The 19423-nt window shown below is 43.2% G+C and overlaps 1 protein-coding gene across 10 annotated transcripts in view; it reads right to left on the bottom strand.

Moving 5' to 3' along the window:
* The window catches only part of EBF1 (EBF transcription factor 1), a 286812-nt gene that overhangs the window by 257930 nt on the left and 9459 nt on the right, over positions 1–19423 (bottom strand). For all 10 annotated transcript variants that reach the window (XM_080398542.1, XM_080398538.1, XM_080398539.1 and 7 more), the window contains 2 exons: positions 12200–12273; positions 5102–5170 (listed from right to left, as the gene is read on the bottom strand). In XM_080398542.1, the coding sequence (XP_080254668.1) occupies positions 5102–5170; positions 12200–12273 (143 nt within the window). The remainder of the gene's footprint in view (positions 1–5101; positions 5171–12199; positions 12274–19423) is intronic.

Genomic DNA, 19423 nt, shown 5'->3' with positions numbered 1-19423 from the left:
CTGTCCCCAGCACGGGCAAAGGAGGAGCAGGAACACCAGCACACACACATTCCCCTGACCCCAGCCAGCCAGGTTCAGGTACCACATATGGCCAGGGGGACCAAGGTTATGAGCAGGACAGGGCAGGAATGGGGACTCCTGCAGAGGAACCACTGCCAAAGCACCCAGCATCATCTGCTGCTTTGCTGTGACACCACTGCTATGATGAGCCCTCGTCCCTGTAGCCTGGGTGGGGATCAGCTGCGGTGCTGAGCCCATCCCCTGCAGCAAAGCAGTCCTCAGCAGCTCCCTCCCAAGCAAAACCTGCCTCATCCTCTTGCCAGCACCCCTCCCAGAGCTGGCCGGCTCTGCCAGCCCGCCTGCATCCCCGTCACCCTCCCTCCAGGCATGGAAAGCTACTGCAAAATGCATTAATCGCCGCATCTACCTAACAAGTGTGTTTGTGGGGAGGATGCAGTGAGTGTGATACAGTCTTCTGTGTCATTTTTCCACCTGCCCGGTATTTAGGATGAAAAGACAATCAGGCCCGTAAAATACAATCCACTACGTGATGACTTGTAAAGCAGTAAAATGGAGACATTGAAAGTCATTCACGCCTCTTTTCATGTCATTGCACAGTGAAATCCTAGCCACAAACATAAAAATTTTCAAGTTAAAGGCTGAAAGATTTCAAAAACATATGTAGGTGAGTTAGCTCCCTTCATAGCCGTGGCAGCTGGGTATGCTGGGGACAGATTACAGAAAGCACCACCAAGCATCCCATACAGGAGGTGTCAAAAGCACACAGACCTTTGAAACACTGGTAGCAGGTCATGCCTTAAAAGGTACCTTGGTGTCACCTGATAATAAAGTGTAGAAAGTACTGCAGCCTCCACTCCACGAGTCCCCACCCTTGCTCCACGGACAAGAGCTCTGATTGCCCTGGAAATGCCTAAACTGCCTCTTCAGAGCCAGAGGGAGCCTCGTTGCTCGATAAATTGCATCCAAAGCAGCATGTGAAGAACTTCAATGTATTGCCAGGCAAGGGTCTGAAGAGACCCTGGTGATGCTCACGCTGAGCTGCTACCTAAGGGCACACGGTCTCACCCCGGGGGACCTCCAGCACAAAGCCCATGGACTTAGACCACAACTGAAGTTTATCTGTCCAGAAGAAGGACAGTGGTGAGATTTCTTAAGTAGGTCTCATCTGTATTGGTAAATCTCAGCAAAGCTGATTTCAGGTCACCGTTATCAGCTTGCTCAAGTACTCTGTGAAGAAGCAAAATTTGGGGGGAACCAGCAACTTCCAAGCGGGCTGTTTCCAGCCCTTTTTCCATGCAGCATCACAAACTGGAGGTATATGGTATCGATCCTAAATGTTGAGATTTTTCTGCCACTATATTTGGAATTGCAGTGGTTATCCCTACTTTATCAGTCTGTAGGACTCCTGTTTACTGGATGAAGCCATAAAAGGTAAAGAAACCCCAGCAGGCATGGGTAACACCCTTAAATATCGGTCCTGACAATGGGAAATTGGGTGGAAAATTTTGGAATGGAATGCTGAGAGAGGAGCCTCTTTCCTGAACCAAGGAATAATATAAAGCTCCACTTTCTCCCCTATGTGACTTTTGTCATTATCATCTTTTCTGATTCTTACAAAGCAAACTTAATTAGGAAGCTCTCTCATTAGTCTTGCAGAAAAATTAGCACAGCTTATGCTAATTACTCCTGTAAAATTTAATAAACTCGTTGAAATGGGAATAGTCTAATGAGGTTTTATTTATTGAACTAAGATAACTGTAAGGAAAAAGGTTAGGACACCAGGATATCCAGAGTGGTAATAAAACTACAATTTATTCAATTTCTTCCCAGGAATTTTATTGCAAACCTTTTAAATTCAAATATGAGTTACAATTTGAAAGTTAAATCAATCTAGAATTTAATTTAATAACAGGAAGTGCTCTGTGTTTTCTTTAAGTGTGATTACAATACAGCCCTGCCACCGCACCTTCAGGACGAATTGTGTGTTTGTGTGGTGACAATAATACCCCTTTTAAAATGAGTTCCTGTTCATCAGAGCTTCATCTCAACACATGTAACTGGATTAGCGATAAAATATACAGGCTATACTAAGAAGATGATTCAGACACACATGCAGGTTTCCAAGAAATTTCCTTGAAATGACTGCTCTATAAGCATAATAGATTTATTTTGTTCTCCAGAGAAAATTCAGATCACTCTACGAGTATAAATTTCTTTAGGTCCCTTCCACTGCTGCATCTGCTGATACTATAATAGAGCAAAGTATAAAGCAGTTTTATACAGGATAAAGTCATATCCTATTTCAAACACAACTACAGACTTTTTCTTTAAATCCCACATTTTGATTAAATAAAAATATAGGATTTACTTTTTATATATATCTAGGGTTTGAGAAAAGAATACAACGTGCATAACTTTGAAGTTGCCAAACAGCCTCTTTGCCAAGTTCACTAAACCACTACAAAGACTGAGCGCGCTCTATCCCAAGTTTCTCTAGCCTTATCAAAGAGAATTAATCAATCCAAAATAGTATTCCAGCATGTAAGAAGAGGATAGCATTTCCATGTAAGTACATATGTCAAAAATCCCATGGATAGATCCTACATTAAATTCTATGTTAGGTCAGAGTCTGTGGATTCGCAGGATTTGAGGCAGGAGTTAGATTAAATCCATAGGCAAGACTTTATCAGAGCGTGAGGCATGTGGGAGTGCTTTAGCCCAAATGGCAAATGAATTCTCTAAGCTCACATGCAAATAAAAATAGCTAAATATGGTTTCGCATCTCAATTGACATAACAGTTAAAAATTGTGCGCATGGAGAAGCGACAATGGAGTACAACTAAACACATGTTCTGACTTGTGCAGGCGTTTTAGTGTTAGAACGATTTTAAAGGACTCGTTTTAAGGTAAAAAAGGCTCCATATAGATCACTTCATCCTTTCCAAACCAAAAGGGGGGAAAAAATGAATAGGATAAATGTCACAAGAAACATCACTAAAACCACTAACTGTATAAAGCACATACTTATTTGGCCTAAATTGTTTGAACTAGCCCCGGCCAAGAAAAGGTTTTAAGTACCCTACTGGGACAGATGCGAAGCGGCAACAATAGAAGCCACACTAATGCAATCCAGGTAACACAATCCTGTTTCAAAAACACGGGGAGGGCTAATTACAGTACTGCTGAGTCAAATTTCTTATACCGTTGCAACCCACAGGAACAGGTCAAAATCAAATGTTATTCAAACCACAGTCATATCAACCTTCTGTATCAAAGTCACAATTTAAAACCAAGTGAAGAACTTAAAAGCTTAACCCGTTCACAAGCCGGGCGTGATTCAGCATAGGTGGTGAGATAGGGTCTGTATTATCATCTTTACGTTACGTTTAGCTTGCATTTTAAAAAAAAATAATCTTCAGAACCGGTACCTTTTGCATCAATTTACGTAAAGACTGATAAACCGATCACTGCTAGGAAGCTAAATCTGTTTTTTTCATGTAACTGTTTTCTTCATTTTGCAGGAAGCACGTAACAGACAGCATCTCTGGCTCTCATAATTTAAAATGATTTGCAACTAGCAGTTTTGCATACTAGATAGTTAAACAAAATATTTCCGTAAACCTGCCATTAGCATCTTAACATCTCACTTTCCAGTACAATGAAAAATTCATGTGAATTTTGTAGCTTTCATGTTGCTCAAAATGCCACTCTAACACCATGTTTATAGTGTTCAACTCTGCAGCGTGCTTATAAAACACATCTCTATACAGCTTTCACTGGGGGTTTTCTTCCCCCCACTTTCCCTGGTACTACCTAATGCTCACAGAAGATGAAAATATGCCTAGTTAAAATAGATAGAGATATCTTCTGAGATTTAAACACTCTCAAGATTACTTATTACCAAAACACTTGCTATAAGCTTCCAATATACACACTTTCTTACCAAATTCAAACGAGAGCTGTAAATCTGGGAGTCTGGACGAGCACAATGCCAGGCAAGGCCCTGCCACAGCCCTGGACCACTCTGCCTGTGGCACCCAACACACCAAACCCTCGCCGCCTTCCTCCATAACACGGATGCTTTGGCACGGAAGATACTTTAAACTTAATATCGCCAACATTAACTCAGACAATAATGCAAGGAGAAGCCCACTATTCTGTGCTCTCGCCCTTATATGTGTAGGTAGTTTCCCTTCAGGGTCCCTCTATTCACAGATTAGTGCAAGGGTATTGCTTTCCTCAGCTGATGACAGACACTTTCAGTGCTTCATGGCCATTTAACTCTTCTAGAGTAACGCTGCATAATAACCTGGTTATCACACATGGCTTCGTACAATGAGTTTGGACAATTAAAATGTAAAAATTACTATTTGGCTACCATTTTGCATAATTGGCAAGCACAAAAACTACACATGGCTCAGAACAACTAAAATAGATGTATTGTACTCCAGTGATTTACCCAGTGATATCAGATTAGCAATATGGATCCGTTTAAAAGCACAATAATTAAGACAGGCTAAAATGAATTAATCAGCTGACAATACAGTCAAAATAGTATTCCAACCAAAGAAAATAAGAGGAGGAAAAAAACCTTACTTTGCAGATCTATTTTTTAACTGGTTTTATGCATAAATAAAAACCTTAAAATGTAGATGGATTGCATCCAACAGAACTACTGTAGCTAAGTGATAATGATTCAAACATTTTTCAAATAAAAGTTAAATATTTATAAGCACCCGACCACATTTCATAAATCACAAACTATTATTATTTTATTCCTGAAGCTTCCCTGGCATAGCATGTGAATTGAGCCACAGAAAGTCAGAAAGAAAAATCTCCTCTTTATGCACATGAATCAGTTACAAGAACTGGAACCCTCCAACGAGCAGGTCGCTCCGTTATCCTCTATACGGCCCTTCCGTGGCAATCGCAATTGCAAAGCACAACTAATTCGGTATCAAAAACAAAATTTCATCCATATATACTCCTAATTCTTCCCCATTAGCGACACAGGGCAGGTGTTTCATTATAATGAGGCGGGGGAGAAAGAAAAATGGAAGGAAACAATAGCAGTCCTTACCTGTCAATTATCACTGGATCTGATGGAGTCTCATTTCTGTTGCCACAGCTTTTCTTGTCACAACAGCGGCTACAGAGCAAAAGTGAAAGGATTTAGTGCGACCATTACACTGTAAAATCATCATTATGAACATGGTAGGTTCAAATTGCCGGCTAGAGTTACCACTCGGTCCCTGCCTGGAAATCAGTCAAATGTAGTGGGTCACATATGGGTTAATTACTATGTTTAACTTCTTGCACAGCTGGTTAGCAACGGAAAATATAAAAAGAGAGGGGTTTTGCCCCTTTCACAAATAATAATTCAAGGATCATCCAGAACAAGGAGACCTGCCTATATGTAGCCTCTTTTCCATAGGGTTTAACAGTTGTCCCACATATACTCGCACACAAAATAAGGCAGCTTTTTTTACCCACTGAGCCTGGGGTTTACGTTTGCTTAATGTTTATGTTACAAGATACTCCTGCTTCTACACAATTCTCAGCTAGCAGGAAACCTCCCCCCGAAATCCAGAAGCACAATTATTCTCCCTCCAAGAAACACTGTTGTTAATGGGGGAGCTAAAATGCAAGCACCATCAGCAGCGGCTTTTTTATGCTCGAGCGTGCCTGTTTCCCCAAGTTTTCTGAGCATGTTAATGATCGCTAATGCCACGGAGAGCACAGCTCCGGCGGCTGGTGCCCTGCATCAGGTCAGATACAAAGCAGGCATGTGAAATATAAGCTCCGTCTCCCAAAGCACTGCTCCATCGCTGACCTCCAGGCTGGGATTCTTTTGAACTAAGGTGCCTCATTGTTTCCTAAGAGAAGTTAAATTGTTGTTTGTGATGATTCCTTGTCAGGGGTTATTGTCCATTAGGAGCCACAAATATATTGCAGGTAAGCTCACAGGCAACATATACATTTCTAATCAGGGTGGGAATCCCCTCTGGTGCATCTAGAGCTGCGGCTGAGCAGTGTGGGGGCTGCCCTGCTCTCCCCAGCAGCCCATCCAGACTGACGAGACCAAGTCACAGCTACATCAGTGAACAAAACCTCGGGCTTTCACCCACCCACCCTCCCCAGGGATGAAACACCCATCTAGAAAGGAAAACTCCTGTTTGCAGATGTCCCTTAACAGAAAATCTAGCACTGGAGTCAAGCTTCCCAGGAATAAATTAAAAACCAACAACAAAACAAAACAAAACAAGAAGCTCCTGGTCTTCCCAAGCCCTCCTTGGTCCCCAGGGACCTGCTGGACAAAGCCTGGGTAGCTCCTGTGGGGTGAGGGCTGCAGGGACCCCATCCCACCGTGGCACCAAGAGACAGGCAGTGAGGACCACCCCATCTGCTCTCTCTGGCCAGACCTGAGTGCATCTCTCCATTCAGTAAACTTCCTGGTAAACCTCAACCACAGGCAACCAGATCTTGGAAACCACCGAGCTGGTTCCAAACGGCATCCCGGGGACCTGCGCATCGCCCTTGTTTCAGCAGCAGCTTTGGGCGGCTGGCAGGAGCGACCACTGCTCGCACTCCCACTCAGATGAACTATTTTCTTTTCCCCAGAAGGTGGAAGAACATTAGGGCAGGAAGAAGCCCTCAGAAGTGCCATGCTATATAAATAGCCCTGTTGGGAGTATGACAAAGGTTCTCTTGTGTCGCTGAACAATAGAGTGAATAATATACAGTTACCCACCAAGATTAGCAATAAAGCAACTAACCACACTAAAGATAACAAAAAAAAGGGGGCCTTTTACAAAAACAGCCTGTTTAAACATGGTTTAAAAAAAAAAAATTGTTTTCAAAGAGAGGAAAATACATAATTCTTTTCACCGCAAAAAGCTTCAAGGCAACTATTCAGGGCTGAAACTTTTCACAGTTAACACATGTGCGGTATCTTCATTTCGGTGGAAGTTACATTGTTTGAGATTGCCAAAAAAAACTGCTTAATTTTACAGCACAATACCACAATTGATCCACCAGAAAATGCAAGAGCCTTGGCACCCAGAAAGTATTAAAATTTAGGAAGGAATAAAATATGCTGTAGGTAAATAGTCATGTGGACGTTCGGGGGGCTTTTTTGCCTATAAAAGGACTTGTCATTGGAGTGCAGCTAGAATGTGTGGGGTGAGAAAATTTACCCACAAACAAGGCAATAAAAACTGCTAATCATTTTTAAATGATTAAAATGTAATTAGAAACAGAGTTGGCACAAGTTAAGACAATGCAGTTCTTGTGACTGAAGCAAATCAGGGCTAGTCCTGACATTCTCACAGCAGACTGGAGGGACAGAAATTGCCACACTTACTCAGGCGAGCAAAGGTTCCCAGGCTCCCAGCCCGAGATGGGCAGATACCACCAGCCCGGCAGCAGCAGGCTCAGAGGCCAGCACCTTCCCGGGGTGCCAGCCCAGTGGAGGAGGTGGCGGCAGCGGGGGCCCAGCACAGGGACACCTCAGTGTCACCTCCCGCCACCGGCGGGGTGGAGCCAGGCACTGGCCGATGGGGAAAGCCTGACTTCGGGAGCAGAGCGAACACCACCTCGCTTGTCAGGTGACCCCCTTCTTTGGGTCGGGCTTCCCAAGGTGCACCCCAATAATCCCAAGGAACAGGAGGAGACCTCACTCCTTGTGACGTGAAAGAGGTACGCAGCTGGCATGTCCCACCATCTAGTGGCTCCGTGAAGTGAAAGGAGGCCCCAGGTTTTCTGTCATGTTCTAGATAATTATTTTTTAAACCTTACCTTGCCTTTTGCATTTTTCCCCCCCCCAACAGCAGAACGCCTCTACCCTCGTTTTTCTACACAGAGAATTAGCATGTGATAGAAACCCTGAGTTGGAGACCTGGTTGCAAGGCACAAGACATGCTTTTAATTCAACTTGCCTCAAAAGCTTTGGCTTTTAGTGCCTACTTAATCTTGGAAATAAGTTCCTAAATGCTCAGCACCCTTTCCCCTTTTCCAGAAGGAATTTTAAAATTCCCAGGAGCTTCTCCAAGTCACCCAGCAACCCTCCATCTCCCAGCAAGGCTCTGTGAAATCACAGGGAGAGGCGCCCAGTGCCGACTTCTTGCAGCCAGGAGGGCAAGGACTTCTCCTCGGTGACACCTCTCCCCCAGCAGGGCAAGGAGCCGTGGTTCAGGCACATCCCATGTTGGCCCACAGGAAAAGCCTAAAAAAGTTGATTTGTTCGGGAGTTTGCATGTTTTTAAAACAGGTAATCCTCGATAGTAATGCAGCCTCTTGCCATCACGACCTCATCCAGCTCCTGCACCCTATCTCTGCCTACCCTGGGTTTCTCTCCCCCTCCTATGGACCATCCTCGCCACCCCCAGGGTTCGTGCCCCAGCCCCACATCATCCTCATCCTGCCCCGCCACAGGCCTCCCTGTCCCCTGGCCACCAGCACTCCCAGTTTTTGTTGCTGCCTTTGTCCTCCCCCCAGCCCTCTGGGGACCTGCTGCCCTCCTGCCATCTTGCTCTGTATCTTCCTCCTCCTCTTCCCTTCCCTGCGCTGGAGCATCGCTACCCCTCGGCTGCCCAGCCCTGCTGCGGGCACGCAGATGGCCTCCTTGTCCCGCTGGCTGGCACCCCCAAATCCCTGCCGTCCCCACCCTGCCTTGGCGGCTAGGAGCATCGCTTGCAAGAGGAGCCCTGCTTTGTGTATCTGCGCACTCGGGCTTTCCGCGGGGACAATGAACAATGAGAAATTACGGGGCGATGGCACGTGGCCAGTGCAAATGCGACTTTCCGATCATGTAGCTGCCAGGCTCTAACAAGTCGTTAGCGAGTCAGTGTGGGAGATTTTGCAGAAGCACCCAGCGAGGTGGGTTCCATCCCGCAGACGATGCGGTCAGGACAACCCCCTGCCCCAACAGGCTTCTCACCCCGAAGCGTGGAGGTACAGGAGCTTCTCGCCAATACAGCTGTAAGATTTTATTTTACACAGACAAAAACCATATTTTACTCCAACCTCATTCTCAGAAATCACTGAACCATTTTAGCTGAAACTTTCCAAAGAAAGTCAGCCTGAGGCTGACACCCTGCAAAGGACATTTCAGCCAGAACAGTTTAAGTTTGGCAAAGCTGTAAGCCACTGAAGGTTTCATAATGGAAATTGTTGAGGCAATATTAACTATAGATGTCCCTCCCCATGCTGCCTACAATACTAATAAATTCCACTGAGGCTGTGAATTCTCCCCAGCTATTAACATTTTCGCCAACAGTGTAGATTTTTATATTTGACAAAACACAATGAAATCCTTTGAAATAAACAGCTACCTGAAGCAAACCTCAGCCGCACTTTCCTACCACAACCAGGACTCTCCTACACATTTGAATTCTTTGTCTTATCCGTGCCATAGTTGTAGTATACTATAAATACCCAGCTTTGTCACATAAATGCAAAGTTTTATTGTGCAGTTAGCCTTGATAGAAAGCACTGCTGAAAGTTGTTTAGAAATTAAATATCTAAAACAAGCTATTTTAAAATACAGAGCCCTCACTATTTCATGTCTGAAATGAAGAAATTTCATCTTAGGGAGAGCAAGCTGTCTTTCACACCATATGGCTAATGGTAGTGCATAGCAATTAGCTGGGCTGATTAATGGGGAACAGACTCTAATTTTATGCTTATAATTGAGGCTGCATTTGCACCCCTGGTGCAAATTCAGCACATCCCAACTTCCACTTACAACAGGCAAGAAATCAAGAGAAACAGAATGGTATGGAGAGAGATTATTTTTTCCCCTTCTAGACCCCTAAAGAGCATCAGATTTGCAATTTAAAAGAGTGTTAGCAGCACAATAGATGACAGATTTGTGCAATAGGGTCAAGCGGCCTGGTAAACAAACAGCACCCTCTTTTTACACATGTATAGGCAGAAAAGGAAATGGGCAATATCTAATATGAGCTGTTAGAAATTTGAATATGTCTCCCCCACCCCACCAGACACACAACGTTTGCCTACTATGGTCAGATATTTTTTTTAATTTTTTTTGCTACCTCTCCACCTTACGGTTATGAAACACAAAGCAAGGACTAGCAGTAAACAAATAGAAGGAGAAGAATAAAGCTCCTGATCCAGTGAATTTTAAGAACAAAGAAAGTGTGAAGTGCTTTAATAAAGGGAAAGTGCACATCTTTCCCCCAGGACAGAAACAATTTTGTTTCAGTCAAAGTATATTGAACGGCCGTAAATCTTTGGTGCAGGTATTTGGTCTTCTGGTTAAAACTCAGCTCTCTATATAAAAGTTTCAATTTACTTCTTACTCTTTATGTTTCTAAAGTATTTGTAAGAAAATTACTGCATTAAAGTAGGTGACCCTTACTCTTGATGGCTCAGCGAGTGGCAAGCGGATGCAATTCCTACCTCAACACCTTGCTGTTTGGGAATCAGGAGGGCACATCACCCAGGGCTAACAGAACATTTAGACTCTGACGCTGTGGGCACTTGAGCATGTGCTTAATTTTACTCACATGAACAGTCCCACTGTTTTACTGGTCTATTACAGGAGAAAAGCAAAGCACACACTTCAGCCTTATCAGGTCAGGGGCCTCCTTTAATATTTCCATGAATTGTTCCTAGCTAGGTATCTAGTGTGAAAGTGGTGCTAATTGGGCCAATGAATTTTAGGGCAATTACGAGTTGTCAGCACGACTGGGTTTCCATTTGGAAAAGGAGAACTGGCTGGGAGTCCTCAGCAAAGCAATGCTGCAGCTCCCAGCGCCAGCAGAAGCTCAGGCACCTCTTGGAGATACGCGCCTGCTGTGACCAGTCTCAGGTTGTGATGGGTTAGCTTTGGTTTCCTGGAAGAAGACAAACCTACTGAAGGAAGCAGCCTAGAAAAATAAGACGTGGAACTAAAATCCCCCAAATCCAGCAAGGACAAAGCTGGGGGTGCTGCGCAGGGTTTCGCCCAGGCTGGCGAAGCATGGGGAGCAGCTCCTTCTCTGCCGGCATCGCAGCGCGCTGCCCTCCTGCAGGGTTTTATCAGGGAGGAGCTGCCGTGGAGGACAAAACAGGCAGATCCCCAAGAATGAAAAAAGACACTTTAAAAAATTCAACTAACAGAGAATTTCCATCTGAATATTATGTCTAAAACTCTCCCCCACCAGAAAACCCTCATCCAAGTTTATTCTCTTAGAAGTGGGTACTAGTTTTTACCCTCAAGTTACTCCTTTTTAGTAAATGAGTTTTGTAAAAGTTACAACGCATGCAATGGCATTTTTACAGTCTTAAAACAACTGATTGTAACAATAAGCTTATGCAAGAACGCCTCGTCTTCCACCAGGGAATTATTTTCTGCCATCGAATAACATGTAACAAATGATTTTTTCAGACATGCAGAAAACACCCACTAACTTTAATGAGACTGCAAGGTCAAGCTCTCCTAGGTGTCGGAGGGGTCTGTGGGAAGATGCTGCCTTCTCTGGGGTAAAAAGGAAGTAGAAGAGGTTTCACCTATTTCAATCAGCCAGAAAAGAGAAGGAAGCAGCTGCAGAAGTACCGTGTTCAGGAGGGAAGTTATCTGACTGTCCTGAATTTAAACGGCCAGCCCCAAGCAGGCATGTTCAGGGGAAGAGAGCACAGGGCAGAGCCAGATCTGCACGGGGAAGCTTAAAGAAAATCATCAAGAAGGCACCTTTTGCGTGAAGGAGCATTGCCTGCTCCGCTCCAGCCGAGCAGGGACCTGGAATGAGCAGCAACCAGGACAAAACAGGCCTCCTGACCTCAAGTCTTAATGTGCACCCAGCAAAACAAACCCAAAAAATTACAATTTTGTCATTTTACTGAGAAGGTTTTGTTGGGAATTGGGGGCAGAGAAATTTATTGCTAGAAGACTATAACTGGCTGTTAATTTTGGTGAGGAGACCTTTTGTGGGCTACAGTGTCCAAATGAAAACTAGTAGCATTCCGTTAAGAATAACTCTTTATAAATAATTGAAAACTAGTGTGATGACTGAGACCTTGCTGCTAATTACACACACCGACCTGTGTTATTTTGGGATTGTTTAATGCAAGAAAGATAAATTTAAGTCCGAAAATAGCTGCAGGTTCAACCTAGATTTTGAGAGACAGATTCATCTTCTCATCACTAATTAACTGGAAGCAGGGTATTTCTTACCTGCACATTATTTCATGCGTGAGCAGAACTCGGCACATTTCTGGGTTCTTGTCTTGGCCTTCATATACTATCGCCTAAAAACAAAACACATTTTTAGCTGTGCATCAAGTTGAGTTTGGAGAAAATAAAAATGCGTTGCCGTAACCGAAGGCGCAGCCGGGGTTGCAAGCGGAGTTGCAGGCTGGAGAGACTGTGTCTCCCCCAAACCTGCTGCAAGACTTGCAGTTGGAAAACAACACAAGCTGAGTACAGCTAAATTCCCTCCTCTCCGTTGCACATCTCTCCAGCAGTGTGTAGGTTGGGGTTTTTTAGTAGTCAAGACAACCACAATTTTCTTTTCAATTCAGAATAAAATATAAAACTAACAGCACTACAAGGGTGGGGGGTGGTGGGGGGGTGGGGGGCGGAACATCAGGGTTTGGTATACTTTGGGTCCTATTCATTTAAAAAAAAAAACCAAAAAAAACCAAAAAAAAAAAAACAGAAAAGAGAGAGTTCATGTATTTTTAATTACAAAAGCTGCACAGCCCAGGCATTTTCCTGGTAGCTCCTCAGAAAGCGCCTGGGCCTGATTCTCCACTTGAACCTCGTGATCCACCGCTTTCGAGAGAGCAACTGAAGTTAGAGGGATATAAATAAGTGGGAAGCAGGCCCTACCAGAGCAGAGGATACCAAAACAAACAGAGGATCAACCAGCTTGAGAAATTTGACTCTGAGATAGCACAGGGAGAACCCTCTAAGTTAAAACGGTGGAGAGGCAGCATATTCACATTTCAAGAAGAGTCTATGTTTGCAACGCTCCCAGCAGCGGAACCAGCAGCGATGGCGAGGGATCGGCATTACACGCTAACTAGGTTAGTGCTGGCAGCCCACTCAGTACAGGCTTTCCATCTGATCACGACGGAGTTATGTTTTCTAACCACCCCTGGTCCCAGGCACCAGCCTCCCAGCAGCAAAACAAGAGTGAAAAGAAGTTGCCTTTGCAACAGCATCTTTGGATAGCACTGAGGTTCCTAAATCTTTTAGGGTGCCAGTCCTGACATGGGATCAATGGTTAGAGCCCCAGCCTTGGAGAGACGTCCACCTCTGCATCTGAGCATCAACCTTGACCTTGGTGTGACCTTTTCAGGCTCTAAAATACAGACCTGAAAAGAAGTTGGGGAACAAACTGCACATAAAATGACATCTGATATGGGTATCCCTAAAGGTAACAGTAAAATAGATACTGAAAATAAAATAAAAAAAGTATGCTAGATGGATGAAATACATTTTATGGAATAGACCACTTTGAAATGGAAATGTGGAAAATACTGAGAAAAAAGAAGTTATCTTAATATACGATGAAGTAAGATCACATGAACTGCTTTCCCAGTCCTTACAAATATAACCCACCAAGGGTAAGAGGGGTTGCATCTGCCAAGGGGGCATGGATCTCAGGGCGCACAAATCTGGAGAAGCATGAGCTGAATTTCAACACCGTTTTAATTGTAATATGTGATATTAATATTATGCATTGTAACATGATGTAATGACTCCATAAATAGTATCAGGAATGGGACTGTGTTGTCTTTCTAGTTATAATTTTTTCATTTCAGTTTTGCTATGTGTGCATTCCCCTAAAACCCAAGAGCCAGTGGGGCGGTTTTGTTGCTGGTAAGACAGAACCGAGGCCACTGATGTCGTTGCAACTAACAGGTACAGAGTTTCTCCTGACTGCTGCCCCCTCATTCCCACTCATGAGGCACAAAACCTGCGGACCCAGCACTTGTGTAAAGGGAACGCAAAAGCTGTCGCAGGCCACATGCAAAGTCCCCACAGCATCGACACCAGCAAACCCCTCTGACCCCAGCTGGGACCCCAGTGCCCTGCTTGGTTGCGGGCCCACACCTTGCGGTACCTCCACATCAGCAGCCAAGAGAGCTACAGAGGGTCTGCAAGAAGCCTAGGAAGACCGCACCACAGTCATCCATGTGTTATACCAGGAGGTGCGACAAAAGCAAAAGATCCTAATTACCATGCATTGAAGGGGAAGATGGGGAGAAGCTTCTTCCAGGCAAAACCAGGGAATCAAAGAAACCCGCTGACACTTGATGGGGTCAGTTAGTAAGGACGTTGCAAAGACTCCAGAAAACCCCAAATCAGGTTCCCCCGACAGTGGGACGGGCCAGGCTGCAGGGAAGCTCACGGCACTTTTTGAACTTCATCAATAATTCAAGAATAATTAGAGCATGGGGGTAATGAGCAGATCTACCCCCGAGGCCTTCACCGGAGACCAAAGCCTCCAGCCCCCATTTGCCTCTAGACACAGCAGGACACAGGGGAACGGCGCCTGAGAGAGGACTGATGGACTTTGCTCGTTCTTCTTAGACTTTCAAATCTTAAAATAAATGTACCCAGTATGGGTTATCTTGTTACTGGTGAATCCAAGGAAGCACTAGAAATGACAAACTAGAGCACAAAATTTACTTTTTTTTTTTTTTTTTTTTTTTTCCCCTCTCTCTTCCTCTTCTCTCCCTGCTGCTATGCTTACTTAACCTCCAGGTACCCGCTTAAATAACTCAACTAAATAGCAATAATGAACGGGCAGAGTCAACACTGTGGTACATAATCACCTTGTCTGTTGTGTTTAGCATCAGTGATCCCTTCTTTGCACGCATGACATTCTTCTGCCTTTCTCTACGTTAAGGATTTGCTTTTCACTTTATTTGCATTTAATTACCGACGTTGTACCCATGCACATTTAGTTTTCTCTGCATTCAGCGCAGATACCACCACATAGCCTATTCCTGCAGGAATCTTTAGGAAATTCGAGGAAGCAGGAGGAACTGCTGAGTTCATTTCTAAGCAGCTCATCCCCAGCTCCTGTTCCTACATCCCAATTTACTCGTGCAAACGGGTACGTGAAGCGCTGTTTACGTCCACGAATGGCTGCCCGAGAGCATTGCAGACACTCCACCGCCTCGCACACTGCGCTGCTCTAAAGCACTAATTCTACAATTAGTTTCAAAAAGGAAACAGGAACTGCTAAAGTTTCAGATCGTTATAGCTGCCAGAAGTATTTTTACAGGAAGGGTCTACAACGTTACTGTTGTGAAAATTTTTAACTGTAAGATTTGAAAAGCTACTCTTAACAAAAATATCTTTCTTCCTTTTTTTCTTTTTTTTCCCCAATTATTATTTTTTTAGGTTCAGGCTTTAAAAGAGGGTGATTGCGGCAGGAATCCTTGTTGCGCTAACAGCGTTGTGATTTTGTCAAATAGGGATCACATTAATGAGAGATAAAGTGAAAGTTACAGTGTATAAACTTAGACCACAGCAGAGCTAAAAATAAGCCTGCAAATACACATCAGGGTTGCACAACAAAACCCCAGCAAAGGAAATGCAAAATTATAGACTTGTTGGGGTTTTTTTCTTTTTGTTTACTTCATGTCGTTTTAACTCAGTGTTATTTCCTAAGTGTTTCAGAATAGCTTTTCTTCTCCTGAACAACTGAAATATTTCCCAAAAAAATTCATCTTTCGTTTTGTACGCCATTACTCACCCAAGTAACCTTTCCACAAGTTGTCCCAGTGAGAAACAATCACTTATGCACAAACGGATTTCAAAATCAGGCCCCAAAAAATTAGTGTCAAAATATAAGACTTCCCCACTTCCATTTAAATACCACTGCATAAAAAGTTAAATCAAATGCAATTCACTGCTTGACAGCGAATAAAAATTACTAAATTGAGCACATCACAGTCGTTCCTAGACAACAAGTGCATCAAACAATTCGCTCAAACTTTTCAGTGACAGAGTTCATAAAAAAAAAAAAAAAAAAAAAAAAAAAGAGGAGTGAGGGTAATACAAAAGGTTAATCCACTTTTTCCCCAGTAAAGACAGCAAGATAAAACAGTGAAAGAGTTGACGAATAAGTTGGAAAAATATAGAGCCTGATTTTGCCCTTAACTATTCCTGAATAAATCCAGATTTATGCTGGTACAACTGAGGGCAGAATCGTCTTGTGGTGTCAGTTTGCCAGTCAAGCAATCCTGCTTTCTGAACTGGATGAAAAACAATCTTGAAGGAATGAGATCATGGTCATTATATTATTCAGTTATGTCATGGCCTTGGTTTTAAAAGAGTAAGAGGAGAGAAATCACCAACATGCACCTAAATCTACTTGCTTTCAAATTCCTGATCTGTTCCGCAAAACAAACTATCTCCTTGACTGAAATAAAGGAGAAAGAAAAATGCGTCAAAATGAGGGTCTTTGCAAAAAAACAGAACTAAAATGATTTGGAATGACGTATACAGCCATACACACAGAAAATAAAATCCTGGCCCCATCGAATTCAATAGGAGCTTTGCAATTGACTTCAGATGGGCCAGAATTTCACCCAGAGAGGATTAGGCTTGTATCCACTATATATCTACAGAGAAAATACTGTGAATTACATTTATTTGGCTTGGAATAGTTAACCCTTAATTAGCCGAGATTCTACCCCTTCCCCAGGCAAAATTTCCACTCATCCCAGTGAGGTTTATCCCGGACAAGTAGCGCAGCGCTGGGTCCCAGGGGGAGGATGGTTAGTTCTTGCTGTGTCTCTCAATGCACAATTCAGAAGCATCTAATTATTTTATCCAGTCTCCCTCTGCCTTTGATACACAGCCTGCTTATCGACATATTCACACAAATTAAATAAATTTATCTCTCCTAATATGTTCATTTTTAATGGTTTTCAAACATTCACATGGAAACAGCTCTAGCGTAAATATCCCAGAACAAATGGCTGTATATTATACAGGAGGGAGCAGTTGGGCTGCCAGACTGGGAATGCACCAGGCCATCTGGCTCAGGCAGTCTCTCCAAAATCCTCAGCTTTGTTTTCACCCTCAGACTCCAAACAACACATTTTCCACTGTGATGAGTTTACATTTTCCCAAACACAGGTCCTGATCATGCATGCAAATTCCAAACTTCTCCATTCCTCTCTGTACAAGAAAATTAAAATCACCTGCGCTTCTGACATCTCACCAAAGGCATAAGAAAGCTGCTAAAATCTGGCGCAATGTAAACTTTCCCCGTCACAGGGGTTAGGTTTTGTTTTATGTTTGTGTGAAATTTCTCCAAGTCTGCTGAGGCTCCTCTGAACTTATTGATAACATTTTTTTTCCCCATGCGAGTAGCTGCCAGAGAAGGGCCATGCTATGTATTCACAGAATAGAGCTGATCAAATATCTGCAGACATCAGAGAATGATATAGAAGTCAACAGAAAAACTATTTGCATCCAGAGTTAAAGTGCTGAAAAAAAAGCAAAATATAAGCAGAGTCTAAGTCTGAAGGAAGGCTCTTTGACTCATGAAGACTCTCAGCAACAGACAATAGCTATCGTGCAAAACTTACGATTTTTAAGATGCCTGAGCCATATTAGCATCCGTTATATCTTATGGATGAGAACGGCTGAAGGAAAACTGGGTGGGGAACAAGTATTTCAGATTTATTTCCTCCATCTTTCCTAATAGTGAAATATCTCAACTTTATGAAAATACAGCTGAAGAAATAGAAGGCATCTCCTCTCTGTAAATATATTAACATCCTTAGACTTGCCTAAAAACTCCAGTTTTATTAAAGCAGACATATCTCACCTTTTGCAGGCAATTGCAAAATGCATCATTGTTAGAGCCAGACCTACTGCGGTAGGAGCTGCTGCTTTACAGAAAGCAACAGCTATAAAGTTTGGGATCCTACAGGGTTTTGAACGCATTAGGGATGCGATCCCAACATAAAATGAGGTGCCAAGATAACATAAAAGAAAATTTAATTAAGCCAGTATTGACGCTGAATGTTGTTACCCTAACGGAAAAGAACTTCCCTGCAACATTAACGATTTGCTTATAGTATTTACAATTTTTGAATGACGAGGGCACATTTTGGAAACGTAGCAATGCCCCTCAAAGGTATGTAATTCCCGTCTTGCCCAGCACTTCTCTGGGGCCACCACCAAAGGCTGAACACATTATCCCTAACATAACTCAAAACGATGTGCTTCGAGACCAGTCCTGCCCAGGTTTCCCTTTGAGAAGTCCCACAGCCCAGGCTACCAGGAGCACACGTGCAGCAAAAGCTTGTGTTTTGGAACAGCGCATGCATGGTTCATACCTGCACCCCACATCTGCCCTGGGATGTGGTTTGCAACAAAATTCCTGGTTACTTCAGTAACGCTAGTCCCCAGCCCTACTTCCCATACTGCATCGCAGCTGACAGAGAACACACACACACACACGTGCGCGCACCAGGACGCGTAGATCCCCACATTCCACCTGACAGGATCCTTGCCATGAGTTTCTTAGCTGGGCACAGCCACGCAAACAAATCCCCAACTTATTCAGACCAAGAACTCTACAGGAGCAGGACCATCTACTATTTATTGCATACACCGCATCCAGCATAGTGAAGCCCTGCCTGCCTACCTGCTGATACAACGCATACTGCTGATGGGACATTTATGGTAAATCTATGGGCAGCAATCCTATATACAGAAACCAAGGGCTGATTTGCAGAACCGGTTTTATTTTATCTTACCTAACTTAACAATCCACAGCTGTACAAAACCTTGCAGTTTATAACTGTGAGACAAAAAGAACGCATTTAAATCTGATGTATCCATATTTAAATATAAATATTTTTTTTTAATATAAAAAAAGAGCCACAGTTACTTTCCTGTATGATCTGGGGAAGCTAAATCATTCAAGCTTTGCTTCTGTGTGATTTTTAATTTGCCACCAGAAACCTCAGAGTAGCTGCAGTTTCAGTCTGGGAATTCACATTATTGAGTGTGTGAATGCGCGTGTGTGAGTATTGAGGAGATACTCGCCAGCTGAAACATGTACACTTCTGCAACAGTTTCATTTAAAAGTAATCTTTTCATTATCCAATTTGTTCTGAGCGTCACGCATTAAAATACTACACCTTCAAGTAGACTGACAATATATATTTAACTTTCATTAAAAATTAAAGAATTTTCAGACAGTCTTTGCAATATTTAATTACAGTTTGATGATTTGAAAGTTACTTGAGCAGCCTCTATATAATTCACTGTCGTAAAATATAAATGATATATTCAACATTTGGGTGAGCTTCTGTCATGTGTTGTACTTTGCTTCCTAATAAGCATTCAGTAACCGAAGCGATCCCAACTTTGAAATAATTTCACTTTCAAAAAGAAAGAATTAAAAAAGAA

Source organism: Falco punctatus, assembly GCF_963210335.1.
Source record: "Falco punctatus genome assembly, chromosome: 8".
Taxonomy (NCBI): domain Eukaryota; kingdom Metazoa; phylum Chordata; class Aves; order Falconiformes; family Falconidae; genus Falco; species Falco punctatus.
This window is presented reverse-complemented; position numbering and strand designations above follow the sequence as displayed.